This window comes from Helobdella robusta (genome assembly GCF_000326865.2).
Source record: "Helobdella robusta unplaced genomic scaffold HELROscaffold_1, whole genome shotgun sequence".
Classification (NCBI taxonomy): Eukaryota; Metazoa; Annelida; class Clitellata; order Rhynchobdellida; family Glossiphoniidae; genus Helobdella; species Helobdella robusta.
In genome coordinates this window covers 5852445-5870590 of record NW_008703570.1, presented here as the reverse complement: position 1 = coordinate 5870590, position 18146 = coordinate 5852445, and the positions used below count along the sequence as shown (strand labels likewise).

Here is an 18146-nt window from a genome sequence, read left to right as displayed (position 1 = left end):
TAATAATATACTCAGTTCCATGATGCGTGTGCTTCTCTCCGTGTTTGTCTGTCTCTTTCCCTATCTCCCTCCCTCTCTTCCTTCCATCTCTGTCCTTCCTTACCAACGTTTCTTTCTTTCTTTGCTCAACATGGTCGAATGTGTGCCTGCTAAAAATGATTCCTAGAGCACATATCAGAAAAATAAAATTGTTTGTATTCTTTTCCTTTAAACATTTACCATCACAGTTATAAACATTTTAAACGTATAATTTTTTTAGCTTGATGAAAATGTTTAGTTATAGGCTTATGACTGTTGAAAATATTAAAACAATTTTGAAAATTTAAAGATTTATTTAAGCCAGCTTGGGTGCTTTAAATGCACAAGTGAATTCAACAGTGCCCTTTCACATTTTATTGCTTATTTTTTAAACTAGTTTTTGCTCTCCATTTTTTGTAGCAAATAATTTTGTTTTTCAAAAAATTATTCCGCAGGAAACATTAGGCATGGCACGATCGAAGATTTATAATTCCGGAAACTGCGGTAGCCAACTTAACTTACAGTTGACGTATAACAACATAAGACACTCGCTGAATCTGATAATGTTAACAAATAAAACTATCGCGGTCCCAAAACGGTAGTTGTGTTTAACCGGGCATGATTGTTTTCTATTCTGGCTTGCTTGCTTGTGTACCTCCATACTCATCGTGACGTGTGATTAGGAGACTTGTTTGGCTTGCATTTCTCACATACATACACAAACAACAACTTGCATGCGCTTGTCACTCAAAACTTCACACATATTGACTGCAAAGTCTTCATTTAATGATGATTAAGACTGGTCAGTGGTGGATTAAATTTTGCACTGTTGATAATATTTTCAGTAGATCGTCTTTCGTACTTCACGGTCTAGAAGTTTCATCATCACTATTATTCCACATTCAAAACCGTAATCGTTATCATTACAATTCAATCAGATGACCTTAGGTTGACCATAGGTCAAACGTAAAATTAAGTGGACAGGCGAGCGTTGAGTAATGATACTTGCAAGTAGATATGTGTCTGCCACGCCATATCGTCATCGTCGGCGCATCTTAATGAACTCCATTATTGCTCAGCAGCATTTCCATTCAGATTCACCATAGTTTTATTTATTTCAGGTTACATTTTTGAATGGTATAATTTCAAATAACGATTTGAGGGCAATTATTTGTTTTTATAAATTGCTAAAAACACAATTCTTCGAATCTATGTTAAATTTTCGCCAAATTTTTTAATTAGAAAATATATAAACGTTTCTAAGGAAAATAAACCAAGGCGTTATATAGAATTAAATTGAATATTAACAAACTTTCAAAAACATCCTTCAAGACATTTCCATGAAAATTATTTGAACAAATAAATATTTGTTTCAGAATATTTTGAACACATTTTCAGAAAGAATAGATAAAGATGCAGACAGAGAAACGCTGCTCGAATAAATCTCGGATAAACGTGGCAGTCTTTATTTAGGTCTTTCAGTCGTGTTGTCATCATCAGATGCCGAACGATCATGTGAAAATAAAAGTCACGTATGGTAGGGCTGATGAAGCGTGATTTGCTCGAACTGGAATAGAGTTCGTTCCATGTGCTCTCTTTTTATCTCTCTCTCTCTCTTTCTCATTCTTTTTTTCTCCATTTCTTTCTCCACTCTCTATCTATCTCTTGGCCATCTCAAACGTCGTGACTGTTTTTGTAACCCAAAAAATATGATGAAAAAATAGAAACAAATTTATTAATTGAGCAAAATATAGCAAACTAAACATGTTTATAATCAGTGACAAACCATGTGAACAGCATGAAGTGCTGATTTGTTTTCTAACACAATAATTCATTTTACAGCCATACCCATTAGGCAGAAAAGATCTTCGCATAAAGTTAACTTTTTCGTGTATATAATATAAATTTTTTCAAAAATTATTCAACCAAATAAGCAAATGAGAAAAGTGGATTTTGATTTTCAAAAATGAGCTCAACATTTGAAAGTTAAATTCAAAAATTACTGTATAAATGAATTGCTGGACAAATGAAAATTTTTTGCATGAGAATAATCATGAGTTAAGCTGAAGACAATGACTGCGATTTAAGTATTTAGACTAATGTAATTAAATATCACGTTTACATTATTGTTGATTACGATCGATAACCTTTCTCGTTGTTCTACAAATTACACATTAGTTATTCCAGAGTGAAGTCCGACAGATTGGCTAAAGACCAGTATGTCGGAGTCGGATGAAAAATATCCGACTCCGGCCTCTCCAAAAAATCCGACTCCTAGTCCGGCCCCTACAAAAACCCGACTCCGGGTTCAGAATTTCAGAAAAAATAAATTTTTAACTTTTGTCTCATAATTTCACCTTATTATCAGTACTAAATGAAAACTACTTGAAAAAAGAACTTGAAATCAATAAATGTAATTGTTTTTCGTAATATAATTGCTTTATTTTTATGTTTTACAACATACTTAAAAAATTATGTGGTTTTATTTACATTAATGGCATTTATTTTCAATATTAAAGATTGCTACATATGTTTATCTTCTAAAAAACACAATCTTAAAAAAAATTTTCCAGAAAAAAATAACATTTTTCGGAGTCGGATAAAAAAATCTGACTCCGACTCAGGTCTCTTAAAAAATTCCAACTTCGACAAAAATCTCCGACCGACTCTGACACTGCTAAAGACGTTAGCCTTTGTTGTCCTATAACGTTTACCAGATAAGTTTTAACGCAACTTCGGACTGTCATCGTATTTCTACGTGCGTAATCACGTATGTTCTTAGGAATGTCTCAACTTTTTGAAATGAAAATGCAATAATTTTTTTCACATGTAACTCTCAATCTGTAGGTTTTGAGTTTTTTGTCAAAGTGTTTTAGCTCGTCGTCTAACTCTGTGAAATGAGCATCATAGTTTTTTCTGGACAGAAACTTGCTAAAGAAGAGTTTTTAAGTATAATTTTCATTGTTTTTTTATCATTGAAGATAACAAAAAATAATTTATTTAAAGATCACATTGGCTAACTAAACGCGTCGCTTCTTCTTCTTTTAAAATTTCATCAAAAAAGGTCTCCGCTTTTCTAATCATCGTTTTGGTAAAACTGTTTCCATATTTTTATTCTCAACATAACTGCCTATACTATAAAATTAAATTGCATGAAAAAACTAAATTTTTTTTAATTTGAAGACAAAAATTTTATAAATGCAGTCACTATAATAATAATAATTTTCTTAGTTGCACACAATTCTTTGTGTGAGACCAAGTCAGACGCCTTTTAAAAATCTATTAAACTAAGGTAGGTAATTTTGTAACATTTTTTTGTCAATCACCTTGCCGAGAGATTTGGTGTGTCTTTTCTTGAACGTGTTTGCTCTTCACCCAGATCACTGCGTTTTTAGCAATATTAATTTGGGCAATTAGTTTTTTCTTCTCTAGTAGCCTATTACTAAGACTAGAGTTAACATCTTTCAGATATATGCAAGTGTCGGCGCAACTAGTCCGTATTTTCGAAATAAATATTGGGTTGAGACCACCAATGATAAAATTATTTTCTTCATTAAAACCTAAATGTTGTTCTAATTTTCCAGTTGTTCTTTTTTACAATGTCAATATGATATTGGCTGGCGAGGGCCAACACTCAGACGGTAGATATCCGCGAAGCCCATTGCTATTGCGTGATGATCTAGTTCAAATACTCCTCATTTTACCCAAAGAACAAAATACCAAATGTTAAAAAAAAGTTCGAAAAATTCTTTAAAACTAAACGTATTGTTACATAACCTTTTAATCGTTATATATATATATATATAAACATATATAATTATATATATAATTATATATATATATATAATTATGAGCCACTACATCATTAGTTAATATTGACATGCCCTTTATCTCCATCTTTTGCTTATATCGTTAATTTATAACAGTTACCTTATTGTATAACAATAGATTTCTCGTATCGCATGAGATTTGAGACGAAGCGAATATCATGAATATGGATTTTTTTCAATACATCTCGTTTATCGTTTTGGAAAGCTTAATGTTGTCAAAAATTTCATAATAGAAAAAGTAGGCATAATAGGGCGATTTCAGTTCAAAATTCCATGAATAAAATTATATTTTACTTAATACTGTCACTTCAATTTCTTGGCTATTGGGGAATACAATATGTAATAAATATATTCATTTATTTGTTTGCCTTCCATCCTCATTAACCGCAAAATAATTATTGTTTGTTTATAATTACGAAAACAATGTTGATGAAGTACCAAATAAATGTTAAGGAAACTAAACGCAACAATCTTAAAATTATGAATTGGCATCTTGTGGTCAGTATTCAGACATAAAAAAATGTATAATGAATCAAACTTGAAAAAAATTTGTTTGGATTTTATTTGTAACACAAAAATATATAAATCATCGAAATATATTAGAGATATCAAGAAATGGATTTATCCGACCCGTAATAATCCTAGGTTGAACAAATATAACAAGTTAAATACAGTATATTGTACTAACAAGATGCACTCCTGTTAACTTAAGTTTCACGTCATTGTATAATTTTATCTTATATATATATATAATATATGTTTATACACATGTTAATATATGTATATATACAAACATATACAATATTTAACAAGTTCATACAATTTTATATACTCACATACGCAGACGATAAGCACTTATGCACTTTGTAAAGTGGGCGAAATAACCATAAATTCCATAAGAGATTGTACACAAGTGAGTTGATACGGGCGGTAACTGTTTAGAAATCGGGGAACCAAGTCGGTTAAGTCACCCTTTGAAAACTCTTTATCACGGGATCATTCAAAAAAATGCATAACCTTAAGACATAAAATAAAAAACTAGTTTGCTAAGCTTTACTGGGTAAATATTATTTTAGAAATAGTTTAAAAAAATCATCTAGACAGGGTATAATTTTAGCTAGCTCAGCTCTACCACCAAGTATCTTTACATTATACCCTCATAATTTCATATTTTTCAATATTTTTGCGAGCTTTTTTGTCTGATCATAATCAAACATTCTGCTTAACATTATCTCTGATTCAACCTTTTCAAGGCATTGTTGCCAAGTTTAATTTTTAAGAGCACACCCAAAAATTTTCCGAGCATCTGATTCCGATTGTATCATTTTCAAACAACTCCAGACGATGAATCTCTTTTGTCCAACTCACGTCTGTTTTTCACATTCAGGTTCACACCTTTCTTAAAAATTCGTTTGACCAAGAAACAGCTTTAATTATTAAATTATTCCGCAAAGAAAACCACACATACGTATACACACATATACGTTTGGATGTCTTACATACAGAGTACATACAAATAGACATATATATATATTTATATATTATATATATATATGCATTATTGCATATATAAACACAAAATTAATATACTCATTTACGTATTTTCAATTCAGTTGAACACACATATATAAACAAAACTCTTCTCTTCATATATATATATATATATATATATATATATATATATATATGAAAACATATATATATATATATATAAACTTATAAAAATGTAGAAATATATAATATACCAACCGACTGCTAAGATGAAATTAAAATGCAATTTTATTTATTACCAAGTAAATAATGGTCAAGGGCTATTGTCACAGATTTTTGAAAATTTAACAGAAATATTATCCAAATGAAGATTTACTAAAAAGGTAGAATGAGAAAGTTACGATTCTATCTAAACGAGAATAAACAAGTGAAAAAAGTTATGTACACAATGGCGACCACGAGGAGGAGATAACATTCCGAACCATTGACCTAACTTCAATGAACATTTTTTAAAATGTTGTAACAAGAAAATGGATAAAATAGTATCATCACTAAAAGTAGGCCATAATCTTAAGAAAATTTTTATTTAAGTTGATATGTTCTATCTTAAAGTTTAAACATCCTAAACTTACTTTCAAATATATATATATATATTTATATATATACATATATATATTTATATATATATATATCTGAGTCTTAATCCAATATTTATATATATCTGTAAAGACCAAAAACTTTTCTTATTTCAATCTGCGAATACTCATTTATTACAAAAATCTTTGAATAATAATGTGATAAGACTACAATATTGAATGATCAAACTACAAGTAAACAATAAAAAAGTGTTAAACTATATGATAACCAATGTCTATGTCTACATATATATATATATATATATATATATATATATATATATATATATATGTATATATATATATATACATATATATATATATATATTTATTTATTTATTTTTTACAATATTCTATAAATTCTACCGAATGTTTGGCGTTAATATGTTTGAAGTTCGTTTTTTCGATTTTTCTCACTACTAAAAAACGAACTACAAACATATCAACGCCAAACATTCAGGTAGAATTTATAGAATATTGTAAAAATTATGGTCTATTACCAACACACACACACACACACACACACACACACACACACACACACACACACACACACACATATATATATATAATATATATATATATATAATATATATATATATAGATAACGAAATATTAACAAAAGAGATAACCATTTTTATTATATATATATATATATGCATACATACATACATATATATATATATATATACATACATACATAATGCATACACAAATGTTTGTTGCATTCATACACTTGTGAACATACAGTAGAGTTGTAATCAGGCTATATATATATATATATATATATATATATATATATATATATGCACACAAAATGTGCACAGATATATAGATATGTAATGCAACATGAAATAACAATAAGTTTGACAAATTAAATCATATTTAACATTAACTGAATTACCTTAGGAACAAAACAAAACATGCCAAATGTAAACAACACACAATCGTTGAATCAGTTATCCAATTACTGCTTGAGTATCGGGCAGCAGCAGCTACAGCTACAGCAGCAACTAATTAGTTGCCCCACCAATCCTGATCTGACTTGCTCTGATATGAGCCACCATAAGAACCTCCATAGCCTCCATTTCCAGAGCCACCGCTATTGTTCCTACTCATACTTCCTCCTCCTCCACCCATCTTCTTGTCCGAATTCATTTGACGATAATCCCTTGATGCAAAAGAGCTTCCACCCATTCCATACGTTCTGAGAAAATTAAGAAATTGCTTTTGAAGTATTTCAAAAAACTATAATTTAAAAAAATCTTTCAAAAATGCAAATAAGAGGTTTTTAAAAACCTCAGATAAGCAATTTTTACTAAATACTTTTTATTGGGAGGTCTTCTATTTCCAGAAGATGAATATCTAGATTCGTAAGCAAGTGATTCCAACCAGGGTGGTACTTCCTGATGAGCCTCAACCAGAATGTCCAGCAAATCCTTTAGTATGTTTTTATTTTTCTCATTGAAGAACGAAGTTGCCAGGCCTATAAAACAGACGTTTCAATAAAGTTGTTGGTGAATCCGTCATTATCTTTTAAAACTTTACGATGCATACATTATGTTCATATTATTATGTTTAATTAGGTTCAAGTAAAAGAAAAAGATTAAAAAAGCTCCAGTGTTATGAAACATTGAATGAGGCTAATGACGCTAAACCAACCAAGGTTGCCCACTCTCCCAGTACGTCCGATCCTGTGGACATATTCCTCGATGTCACTTGGCAAGTCAAAATTAATGACATGCTTCACGTGGGGAATATCAAGACCTCGAGCTGCAACCTGTTGAAAATTAAGTAGAATTTTGTTTATAAATAAAAAAACATAATTAGCATTGAAAGGTTATTGATTTGTTAAAAAGATCAAATTATTATGTTATGTAAGATATGCATTGTTACTCCTGCAGTTGACAAAAAAATATGTCCAAAAAGTAGGCTAATAAAAAGAAAAGAAATAGCAATAATTTTTTCCAATTAGATCCAGATCCTCCAAAACGAGACAGCATGAAATTTGATAAAATTAGACAGAAATAATTTATTTTGTAATAAAGAAATAATTTTATGTTTCGTTCAAATTAAAATGAAATAAGCGGATAGAGAAATGAACACTAACAGCCGTGGCGACAAGTATCGGAGTCCTGCCATCCCTAAAATCTCTCAAAGCATCTTCCCTCTCCTGCTGAGTACGGTCTCCATGGATACTTGTGGATGGAAAGCCTTCCTTGTACAGAAAATAATCAAGTGCATCCGCACCTTTTTTGGTCTCTACAAAAACCAAGGTCAGTGCATCTGGTCCTAAAAAACGATTGTCATGACATTAAAATCACATTCGCATCTTTACTTTTATTTTTTATAGACCTTTCAATTTAGAGATAAATTCAGGAAGAAAAGATTTTACAATGACAAACACAAATTATTAACTGCAATTTCTTTAAAAATAGAACAAATCTTTTCTATGCTGCAATACCTACTACTTCCAGTTCTTCATTATTCAACAGTTTTTAAAGTTTTATTGCAAAATGTTGAATGCACCTATGTTTAGAACAATTTAAGTGCTTAATTGCATATCTCTGGCAACACTTATAGCAAAGAGTTGGCAATTGATTTTTTTTAAGGAGTTGCAATAGCTCAATTTAAATTATTCATGCAAGTCTATTTTAATGACACTACATTTTTAACAATCACAAAAAATCAGTTCTTTTAATTGATCCTGATTAAATTTTAAACCCCCTCTTCAGTTAATATGATCACATTTTATTTCACAACTTTTTTTTCTATTATCATTTACCGGATTCCATTTTCCAGCCATAACTAACTCAAGAAAAAAAACAAACAGGTTGTTTGGATTTGAAAAAAGTACTTCTAAGAGATTTCATAAAGAAGAAAGTATATTAAATTATTCTAGATACATTCACCACACAAAATCTTAAATGTGCAGAATTTTTCAGTGGTAATGAAGAAAATGAAACATACCATTGGAGGCAATGAGATCGAGCAAGGAAGATCTCTTTTCTTCTTCCTCTACCCAAACCACCTTCTGGGTGATGTTTTCACTGGTACTGCCCACTCTCCCTACAGCCAAAAATATATAATCATGCAGAAAGTCTTTGGCAAGCATCTGAAAATAATTTATAATAAAGTTTCTAAATAAGTTTCAATACGAGCAATGAAAACCGTTAATACAATTTGGCGATGATCAACTGGATACCTGAATTTCTTTGGGGAAAGTGGCACTGAACATGAGAGTTTGTCTCTCTCCTGTTGTAGGCATGGAATCTTTTTCAACAATCCTTCTGATCTGAGGTTCAAAACCCATGTCTAACATGCGATCTGCCTCATCCAAGACCAAGAACCTGATGAATATTAATTAATTGGCATGTTTATTTATATTCAACCGACAAAATAATCTTCTGCTATTGAAAAAGTTCATAAAAAATCTGAAACAGAAAAAAAGATCCCAATGTTTCTAATGGACTTAAAGGGAACCTACCTTACATTGTCAACAGCAATTCTACCCCTTTCCATCATATCCACCAATCTGCCGGGAGTTGCCACCAGCAAATGACAACCTCTGCTCAAGTCACGGATTTGTTCACCAATGTCAGCTCCTCCATACACGACACACGGACGAATGTGAGAACGATAAGCAAACTGGAGAAACATCATTTGAAAATTAATTCTTGGTTATTTCTAAGATAACTGCCATAAAATATTAAAAAAAAATAGAGTGAACTATGAAAAGAGCAAGAAAATGTGACCTTCCTAGCTTCATCGTATATTTGTGATGCCAGCTCTCTTGTTGGAGCAAGTACCAGAGCAATGGGAAATTGACGATCATTCTTAAATCTTCCCACCTGAATTTATTAAACATCAACAAAGTCAGCAATTTTATAAAAATGTGTTCGATTCAAAACTTGATATTCCTGTTGAAATGAAAAAATTTATAAGAGTAAAAAAAAATACACTAGTTCAACATAATTAAACATGCAGTTACCAGAGAAGCATAAGTACACTTAGCAATCAAAGAAACAAAAAATTGAGTACACTACAGATATACATTATTCTTACAAACTGTTCATTCGTGTAAACAGAACACTGAAAATTGCAAAAAATAGGTAACAATTTACCTGACCACGAACATACATTTGATACCAAATGTAAAATATGATGCAAAGAGAGTTTACAGAAGTGTGAAGGAAAAAAGATCAAAAGCAAAAAGTTAGAAAATTACGATAAATAACAGCATGCATTTACAATGTTATAAATTAATATAAAATTATTATTTTAGAGAATAATCTAATGAATTCTAAGAGGGATAGTTTGATGGGTAAGCGACCTGCGGCTGTTGCCTTGGAGGGGGAGGTCCTCCACTGTATATCTGACTCAATATGGGCACCAAGAAAGCTGCTGTCTTGCCAGATCCTGCTCGCGTTAAAAAATATTTTTATAAACTGAAATTGATCCTACATATGTGATATAAAATAATAAAGTTTCAACTATTTAACAACATTTATAACTGGCTACTCAGAATCATTAAAATAACGTTTAGGAATAATTTGACTTCAAGATTGCTGCTTGGAAAAGTCAATGAGTGTTATAGCACTAAACTTCTTACCATTTAATAACAACCATTGTGAATATTAAATTTCAGTGATTTGTTTTTACAAAAATAATTAAGCATGAAATGTTGTAAACGAACTGACTGAATATGTAAACATGTGATTGATATACAATAAATTTTAATAATTATTTTCCAAGGAAATCTTTTATTAATTCTTTCAAAGACAAACACTAAATTTTGTAACCAGTAGATCTGTAGAGTGTGGATGAATATTATAAAAGATGTACAAAACCTGTTTGAGCACAGGCCATTAGATCCCTTTTATTCAAAACAACTGGAATAGAATATTTCTGAACAGGAGTAGGCCTATCGTACTTGCACAGTGAAATGTTGTACTCTATTATCTCACCCATTTCGATCTCTGAGAACTGATAATTTCAATTATTTTAATAGTAAGCTTTATTAGATTTCACCACCCTAAAACATAAAAAGTGTGGTAATTGAAAAAAACTGTTGAGTCCTTTTGAGAAAAATTTGAAAACCAACTTAAGATATGCAAATAAAAGCAGCTGATAAAACATCATTGAAATAAGTATTGAAAAATTTGTTCATAAACATAAGTGCTTGAAGATTATCATTAAATAGTTAACTAACAGAGTTGATGGGATTGGGGCAGTCACGACCTGTGGCTTCAACAGGGATGTCCTCATACTTGTCAAAGTTGATGCCCGTGTTGCAGCTGCCAAACAACTCACTGAATCCAGTAAATAAGGTGAAAATAAATTGAAGTCCAAAAATGTTGTCACGTCTAAATAATGCCAACATACTTCTCAATTTTTTCATTTCTCTTGAGCGGCTTGGACCAATCAGCGTTGGAATCCTCGTCATACCTGTTCCATTTACCTCCTCCATGTCTGTTTCCACCTGCACCGCCACCTCCACCCCACCGACGATTTCCTCCATCATTTGCACTTTCAGACGTCAAAGTGTCCCATCTACTTTTGCTCGTATCATCTCTGTTTGAGTTGTAATTCCCACGAGAACCTCGGTTCTCCTCATAACTTAAAAAAAGTCGAACGTTTATTTATTTGTTATTGTCAATAAAAAAAGGTTGTAAATATTATAACAATAAAAGGTTAACGAAATTAAAACCTGAAGAACCTGGAATCATTTCTATCATTCCATCTCCTGTTAGGACCACCACCCTGATCTCTGTTGTTTGTTGATCTGGAAATGTAATTGTTGCCATTGTTCGCTCCGTCACCATCGTATGAACCTCCTCTATAACCTCTGCAAAGATATTTTCAGGATATTTGCAAAATTTGAAGTCAGAACAATTTTTTGCAAACGAAATAAACTCTACAAATAAACAATCTACATAATATCCAGAGTTTGTTTGAAGACCTGTTCAAATTTTGACTAGAATATCCTCCTGGTCGTCTGTTGCAATCTGATTCCTCAATGTGAGAGTTGCTTCTTTTGAAATTTAAATCGCCACTATAATCTGCTTTTTGGAAATTTAGTCAAGATATCATACAACACGATACAAACACTAAACATGATTTTATGCATAAACACCACTTGAATAACTGTATTAAAATATTCTGTCAAACAAGGCAGAACTGAGATAGCCTACTTTTAAGATCACACAATATTCATGATGAAAGGATGCATCATATATTTTATCACTCAATAGTTTTGCAAAAGTGTAAAAAAAATGTAACTAAAAACAACAATGCTAATACAACCTTTGCCTTTTGGGCCATTACTTGCATCAGAAGAATTGGAATCAGGTTTTGATTCTGCAAGCGGTTGTTTGCTGCTTGTTTGATTTCTCAAGTGTGGTGGAACGTACTTTACACCTGCGTCATTACAAAATCAGTCAATCAAAAATACACAATACAACCGGGAGGATATTCTGATAAAAATTTTACCATGGTCCCTTATGACATCATTTATAAAATACAGTGACATTTAGTATTTATTTAATAATTATATAGTCCACAAAAACACTATTTTGATGATTTAGCTACAGAGAAGATTTGCTCAAAAAATTTTCCATTTGAAAACTTTCGCCTAACAAGTATTACTTAAAAAACGGTATTCTTTTTGCTAGAAATTTTTTAAAATTTCAATTCCTTTTAATTCAAGTAGCACAAGCTCAAAAAATTTTCTTGTTTCAAATTAATGTATCTGTCAAATTTAACGAAGTTTATACATATGTCAAGTACCTAAGATATGGCACTAACAAAATGAATTTTCTACATCCTTCAAATTATAAATAACTTGCTGATGAATGCATCAGTTTGAAATTATCTCTGTTCATTTATGTAAGAACAGAAAGAAAACCATTTTTTTTCAAAATTTTCATATCTTATAACATTTTCAAAGTAATCTGATCTGGAGTTACTTTTTAATTAATTTTGCAATATGTTTAATGTTTCTAAATTTCCAAAATTTAATTTCAATTTCCCGCAAGCCATTTTGGTGTATTGACTTTGTGTTTATACCATGATTTCTAATTTGGTCTTAATTTATTCATAAATATATTCTGATTTTATAAAAATATCTCTATAAACTTATCAATAAATCCATCATATATGTTTCAAAATTTCAAATCAAACTTATGAACTAAATAAATAAGAGTAAAGATTCTGAATTATTTCAATATAAAAAAATTTAATATGCAAATATAAAAAAATGTTTATTGATGATTCCAGTTAATTACTGATTGCATAGAAACTTGTTCTAGTTTTATTATTCTGGAAAAAACTTACGCCTTGCTATTCAATTAGTCTTATGACTGTGTAAATAGTGCATTTTGGGACTCATAGTTTGCACCCAAGAAGATTAAAATTGTTAAGCATTCACCAATACAACATGACCAGGATAGTCTCATTCTCACCTGATACACAGCATGTAATATACTTTTAACAAAGCTTATATTGTTGAAAAGAACAAAAACCAATTTTCAAAACTCCAAGTAAGTCCTATAAGTAATTATTTGCTATTCAACTATTTGCATTCAAATTGACAGTCATCTTGAGGTTATTAACAGTACAGTACTATACAACAAAACTTAATATTATCAAGATAACATAAAACAAAGCAGGAAGAGAAAATAAAGCACAGGCCTAAGAGTGAACTTGAAGTATAATTTAAACAAAAAAGTTGTAAAAAAAAATTTTAATTTTAGTTACTTCAAAATTTTTATAATTTTTTGTACAAACACTCAAAACTTTTACAATAATTGATAAAATTTTAATTTTAACCCTTGGAGGGCAATGGATAAAAAAAACTTCGTTGGCCCCAGATTTAAAACATAAACAAAGATTGATTTCAGAAACATTTATTGCTTATTTTTATTCACTAAAACTTGTTACACTTAAAAACATATCATACTACAAAATGTCAAGAAACTACATAGAAATCGTAAAGGAATCACTGCTGGCCGATTCAATAATATTGTCATCCTCATTTAGGTTTTTATCCAACGCTTCGCTGGTACTGTATAATCGCTTAGCCATCTTCACACCAAATAATAAAACAATAATGTGTTGTTAAAATTTGGCTCAATTGCCGGTGTATTTTGTTTACTTCACAAAAATGATTGGTAAATCTATACTGCAAAATGGAGTTATGCTGTAGATGTTAAAGCAGTGTTATAGCAGTTGGTAAAAATTTTGGTTTTTGGAACATATTTGGCCAAGAGGGGTGCAAGTACACCCCATTAAAATTTTTTGCTTCCATTTTATCACTAATCAGTCAATTTATCTTTACTATTACATGTCGGCGTCTGAATTTTCCTTGTGATAAATTACAGGAAATTAAAGGCTTTTGCGGCTACTAGTTTCATTTCCCCATCGATTTTTTTATATGTGGAGTGCACCAGCACCCCGCATAGCCCTCCAAGGGTTAATTTAAAACAATATCATTATATTATATTATACAACAACTAATTATATTTATTATAAATAATATTATATAAAATTATTAAGTTTTAATAAAAACTGTTTTAAATTGATATAAAATTATAATATAAATAAATAAATACAATAAAAATATAGGTTAACTTTATTTTCTTGTGCTTAACACACTGATTTATTTTAATAACCAAATGTGAACACAGAATACTATAGTATTGTGTCAAAAAGAAAAATATATATAACATAATAATTTAAAATAATAAAAATTTAATATTTTTGAAATCATTAAGACTGATCAAAGAAACCAATGAATAAAAAAAAAGAAAATGAATTTGAAAAGAAAATGAAATTAAATATTAAATTAAAATGATATTAAAATTAATTATTAAAACAGACATTTACCTGGCTCTTGTCTTCCCCTATTTTCAGAAGACTTCAAGTCCAAACCAGCGACCTGCAATGATTATTGGGGCCGTTAAAATTAAAAGGTTGGCGAATATGAATTGTAGACCTGGGTCATGGAGGAAAATAAAAAATGTGGCACACAACAGTCAGGTGTGGCTTTTTACTAAGTCAATGCAATCAAAAAATTGAAATCAAAATTAGTAAACCTGCTGCTCTAGACTTTTGCCATCTTTGTTAAAATCAATAGGCATATTACAACAAGCAAGAAATTTATGATCTTCACTTCAGCTTTTGCCAAATAAACAAAACAAAATGGACAGCGTAATAATAGGAATGCACTTTTAACCGTAGATGTAGAAACTAGTAATTTTTTTATCTATGCTTTTAACCAAAAGCATTTATAGATATATTTATATAAAATAATTGTAGAATAATATATATATATATATATATATATTTATCAACCTTAGTACCCATAATATATATATATATATATATATATACAATATTCTATAAATTCTACCGAATGTTTGGCGTTAATATTTACAATATTCTATAAATTCTACCGAATGTTTGGCGTTAATATGTTTGTAGTTCGAACTATATATATATATATTTATATATATACAACTTTTTTCATAACGTTGAAGTTGAACTGCGAGCATGGATATATATATCCATGACTGCGAGTAATAATTGCTCGAATAGGAAAGAATGATTTTTTGTTTTTGGTTTTACAGAATCTTACATTCTTTCGTTACCTCAAGTGAAACGTATATAATTTACTGAGAAAAATGCATTTAGTATTAACCTAGAATCACTGGCGTACCGAGGGGGGGCGAGGGGGGCGGATCGCCCCGGGCCTCCGATTTGGAGAGGGCCTCCAAAAAGCCAATTACGAAAATTTTTAAATAATTTATTTATTTAGTAAGTGTATAGACGTGATTTTGTGTTTTGATTTTTTAATATATTTATTTATAAATAATCTGTAGTAATGCATATACTTAGTTAGAATAAACGCTTTTTTTAAATCCTGACCGAATTGGTAATCTACGTCTATTTTTAGTCGGACATTGACATCATTATGCTTGAATGTGATTAGTTGATATAGTTTTTGGACGAGTCGGCTTTTTCAAACTTTTTTTGTTGTCTGTTCCGTTTGGTTTATTAGAGTGAGTTTTAAATTTTATTTATATATCAATCAATCTCTTCTTTAATAAGTTTAAATATAACTACTATCTTTCAGGTAAGAAAAACAGAAAATATACTTTCACCCACCGGTACTGACTCACTAGTTTAAATCTAAGGTACAAAAAGTGTTGATAGGTATAAAGACGGATATCTGTTCTCCTTGGTTTATGTGACTGATGTTACACCATTTTTTTCACTTAATTTTTAAAATTATATTTTAAGTCCTGAAGTTAAAATAAATTATTAGAATTAAAACACTATCAACTTTTAGATAGATACGTGATCATGAAGAGACATCATCCAAGTGGAGCACAAAAACGAAAAATTTCGAAAAGTAGAAGGGAAGAAACCGAAGCTCTGCCTGGATCAATGCTTAAATTTGTTAACCAAGTTGCCAAACCAGAATCCATTATTGCTAGTTCATCAAGACAGCAGACTGATTTAGATACAACCGTAGAATCTGACCAAGGAAAAACAACCACCGAAACTCAAACGTCAAACCAACAATGCGAGGATGAAATCAATTTTTCTAGTGAAAATGATATTTTTTTAAATTGTGATGTGGGAAATTGGACAATTCCTTTATCAGATAACATCAGAATCAGTATAGTAAAACTAAAGAGTGAATATTTCCAGAACAAAAATGGTCCATTTAGAGGGGTTCAAAGAGTAGGTTAGCAAACAAAGGGTCAAACTCGACAGTTGACAAAGCATTGGTTCTACAAGCATCTTCCAAATGGTGAAAAAGTTCTCAGAAAGTGGATGGTTTATTCTCCTTACAAAAAATGTTTATTTTGCTTTTGTTGTCGACTTTTTGCTGCTTGTGATAAAGAAAGTAATAATTTTTCAAAATTTGTTACAGGGTTTAATAATTGGAAACTAAACCCTAAGATTTCACATCACGAAAATTCTGAAATTCACTTTAACAATCATGAAAAATGGAAAACATTAGAACTAAGTTTGAATCTTAATAAAACCATTGATGCCGTTCATCAAGAAAATCGAGAACTGGAAACTAAAAAATTGAATGACATTTTACACCGCTTATTGGATGTCACCACGTTTCTAGCAAAACAAAATTTACCTTTTCGAGGCCACAGAGAAGATGACTTTTCTAACAACAAAGGCAATATCTTAGAGTTAGTTGAATTAATTTCACACTACGACCCTGTCTTAAAAGAACATTTAGTGAGGGTCCAACATAGCAAGGCAGGAAACACGATTTCATATCTTTCCCCTAAAATTCAGAATGAATTTATTTCTATGTTGGGAGATACTGTGAAACAGAAAATTATTGATGATGTAAAGCAAGCAAAGTATTACGGGATAATGTTTGATTCAACACCTGATATATCTCACCAAGACCAATTAAGTGAGATTATTAGATATGTTCATATAAAAAACAAAAATGTAGAGGTAAGAGAATCATTTTTAGGATTTTTTCCTCTTGCCAGATAGAAGGCTATTGATATCACACAAAGAATTGTAAATATTATTGATGAAGAGGGTTTGGACATAAACCTATGTCGAAGCCAAGGTTATGACAATGCTTTGGTAATGTCAGGTGTTCATTCTGGGGTACAAGCCAGGATCCATCAAATAAATCAGAAAATTTTATTTGTACCTTGTTCTAATCATTCACTTAACTTGAGCGTGGTTCACGCATTTGGAAGCAATCCAACTTGTGTAACGTTTTTTGGAACAATTGAAAGCATTTACAACTTCTTTTCTTCATCAACTCATAGATGGAATATATTGTCAGAAATAGTCGGGATCACTGCAAAAAGGCTAGCAGGAACCAGGTGGAGTGAGCAATATCATGCGGTGAAACCTGTAATGAATCATTTCAGCAAGTTGGTACAGGCTTTAGAAAAATTATGTGATCCATCAGAAAATGTAGATACGAGAGGTTCAGCTCAAATTTAATGAAAAATATTCAAGATTTCAAATTTCTTGCTTATCTTCATTTCTGGAGCAGTACTCTTGAGGAAGTCAATCATTCTCAAAAATACTTGCAAACAGAAGAAATTGGTTTAGATAAAACCATTGAAAAATTAGATACCTTAAAACTTTTTCTGCATGAGAGTCGCGA

The 18146-nt window shown here is 30.5% G+C and overlaps 1 protein-coding gene across 1 annotated transcript; it reads right to left on the bottom strand.

The window, feature by feature from the left end:
- Positions 1-7242: 7242 nt before the first annotated feature.
- On the bottom strand, positions 7243-15185 carry HELRODRAFT_105366 (hypothetical protein; the record flags this gene model as incomplete). The annotated part of the gene is made up of 16 exons (XM_009010939.1): positions 15070-15185; positions 14861-14912; positions 12281-12394; positions 11937-12036; positions 11693-11822; positions 11360-11601; positions 11187-11286; positions 10825-10960; positions 10308-10393; positions 9730-9825; positions 9462-9622; positions 9180-9324; positions 8945-9089; positions 8085-8266; positions 7637-7754; positions 7243-7460 (listed from the first exon to the last, which is right to left on the bottom strand). The coding sequence occupies exons 1-16, from the start codon at positions 15112-15114 to the stop codon at positions 7243-7245; spliced, it is 2070 nt and encodes a 689-aa protein (XP_009009187.1). The 5' UTR covers positions 15115-15185.
- Between the last annotated feature and the right edge of the window lie 2961 nt (positions 15186-18146).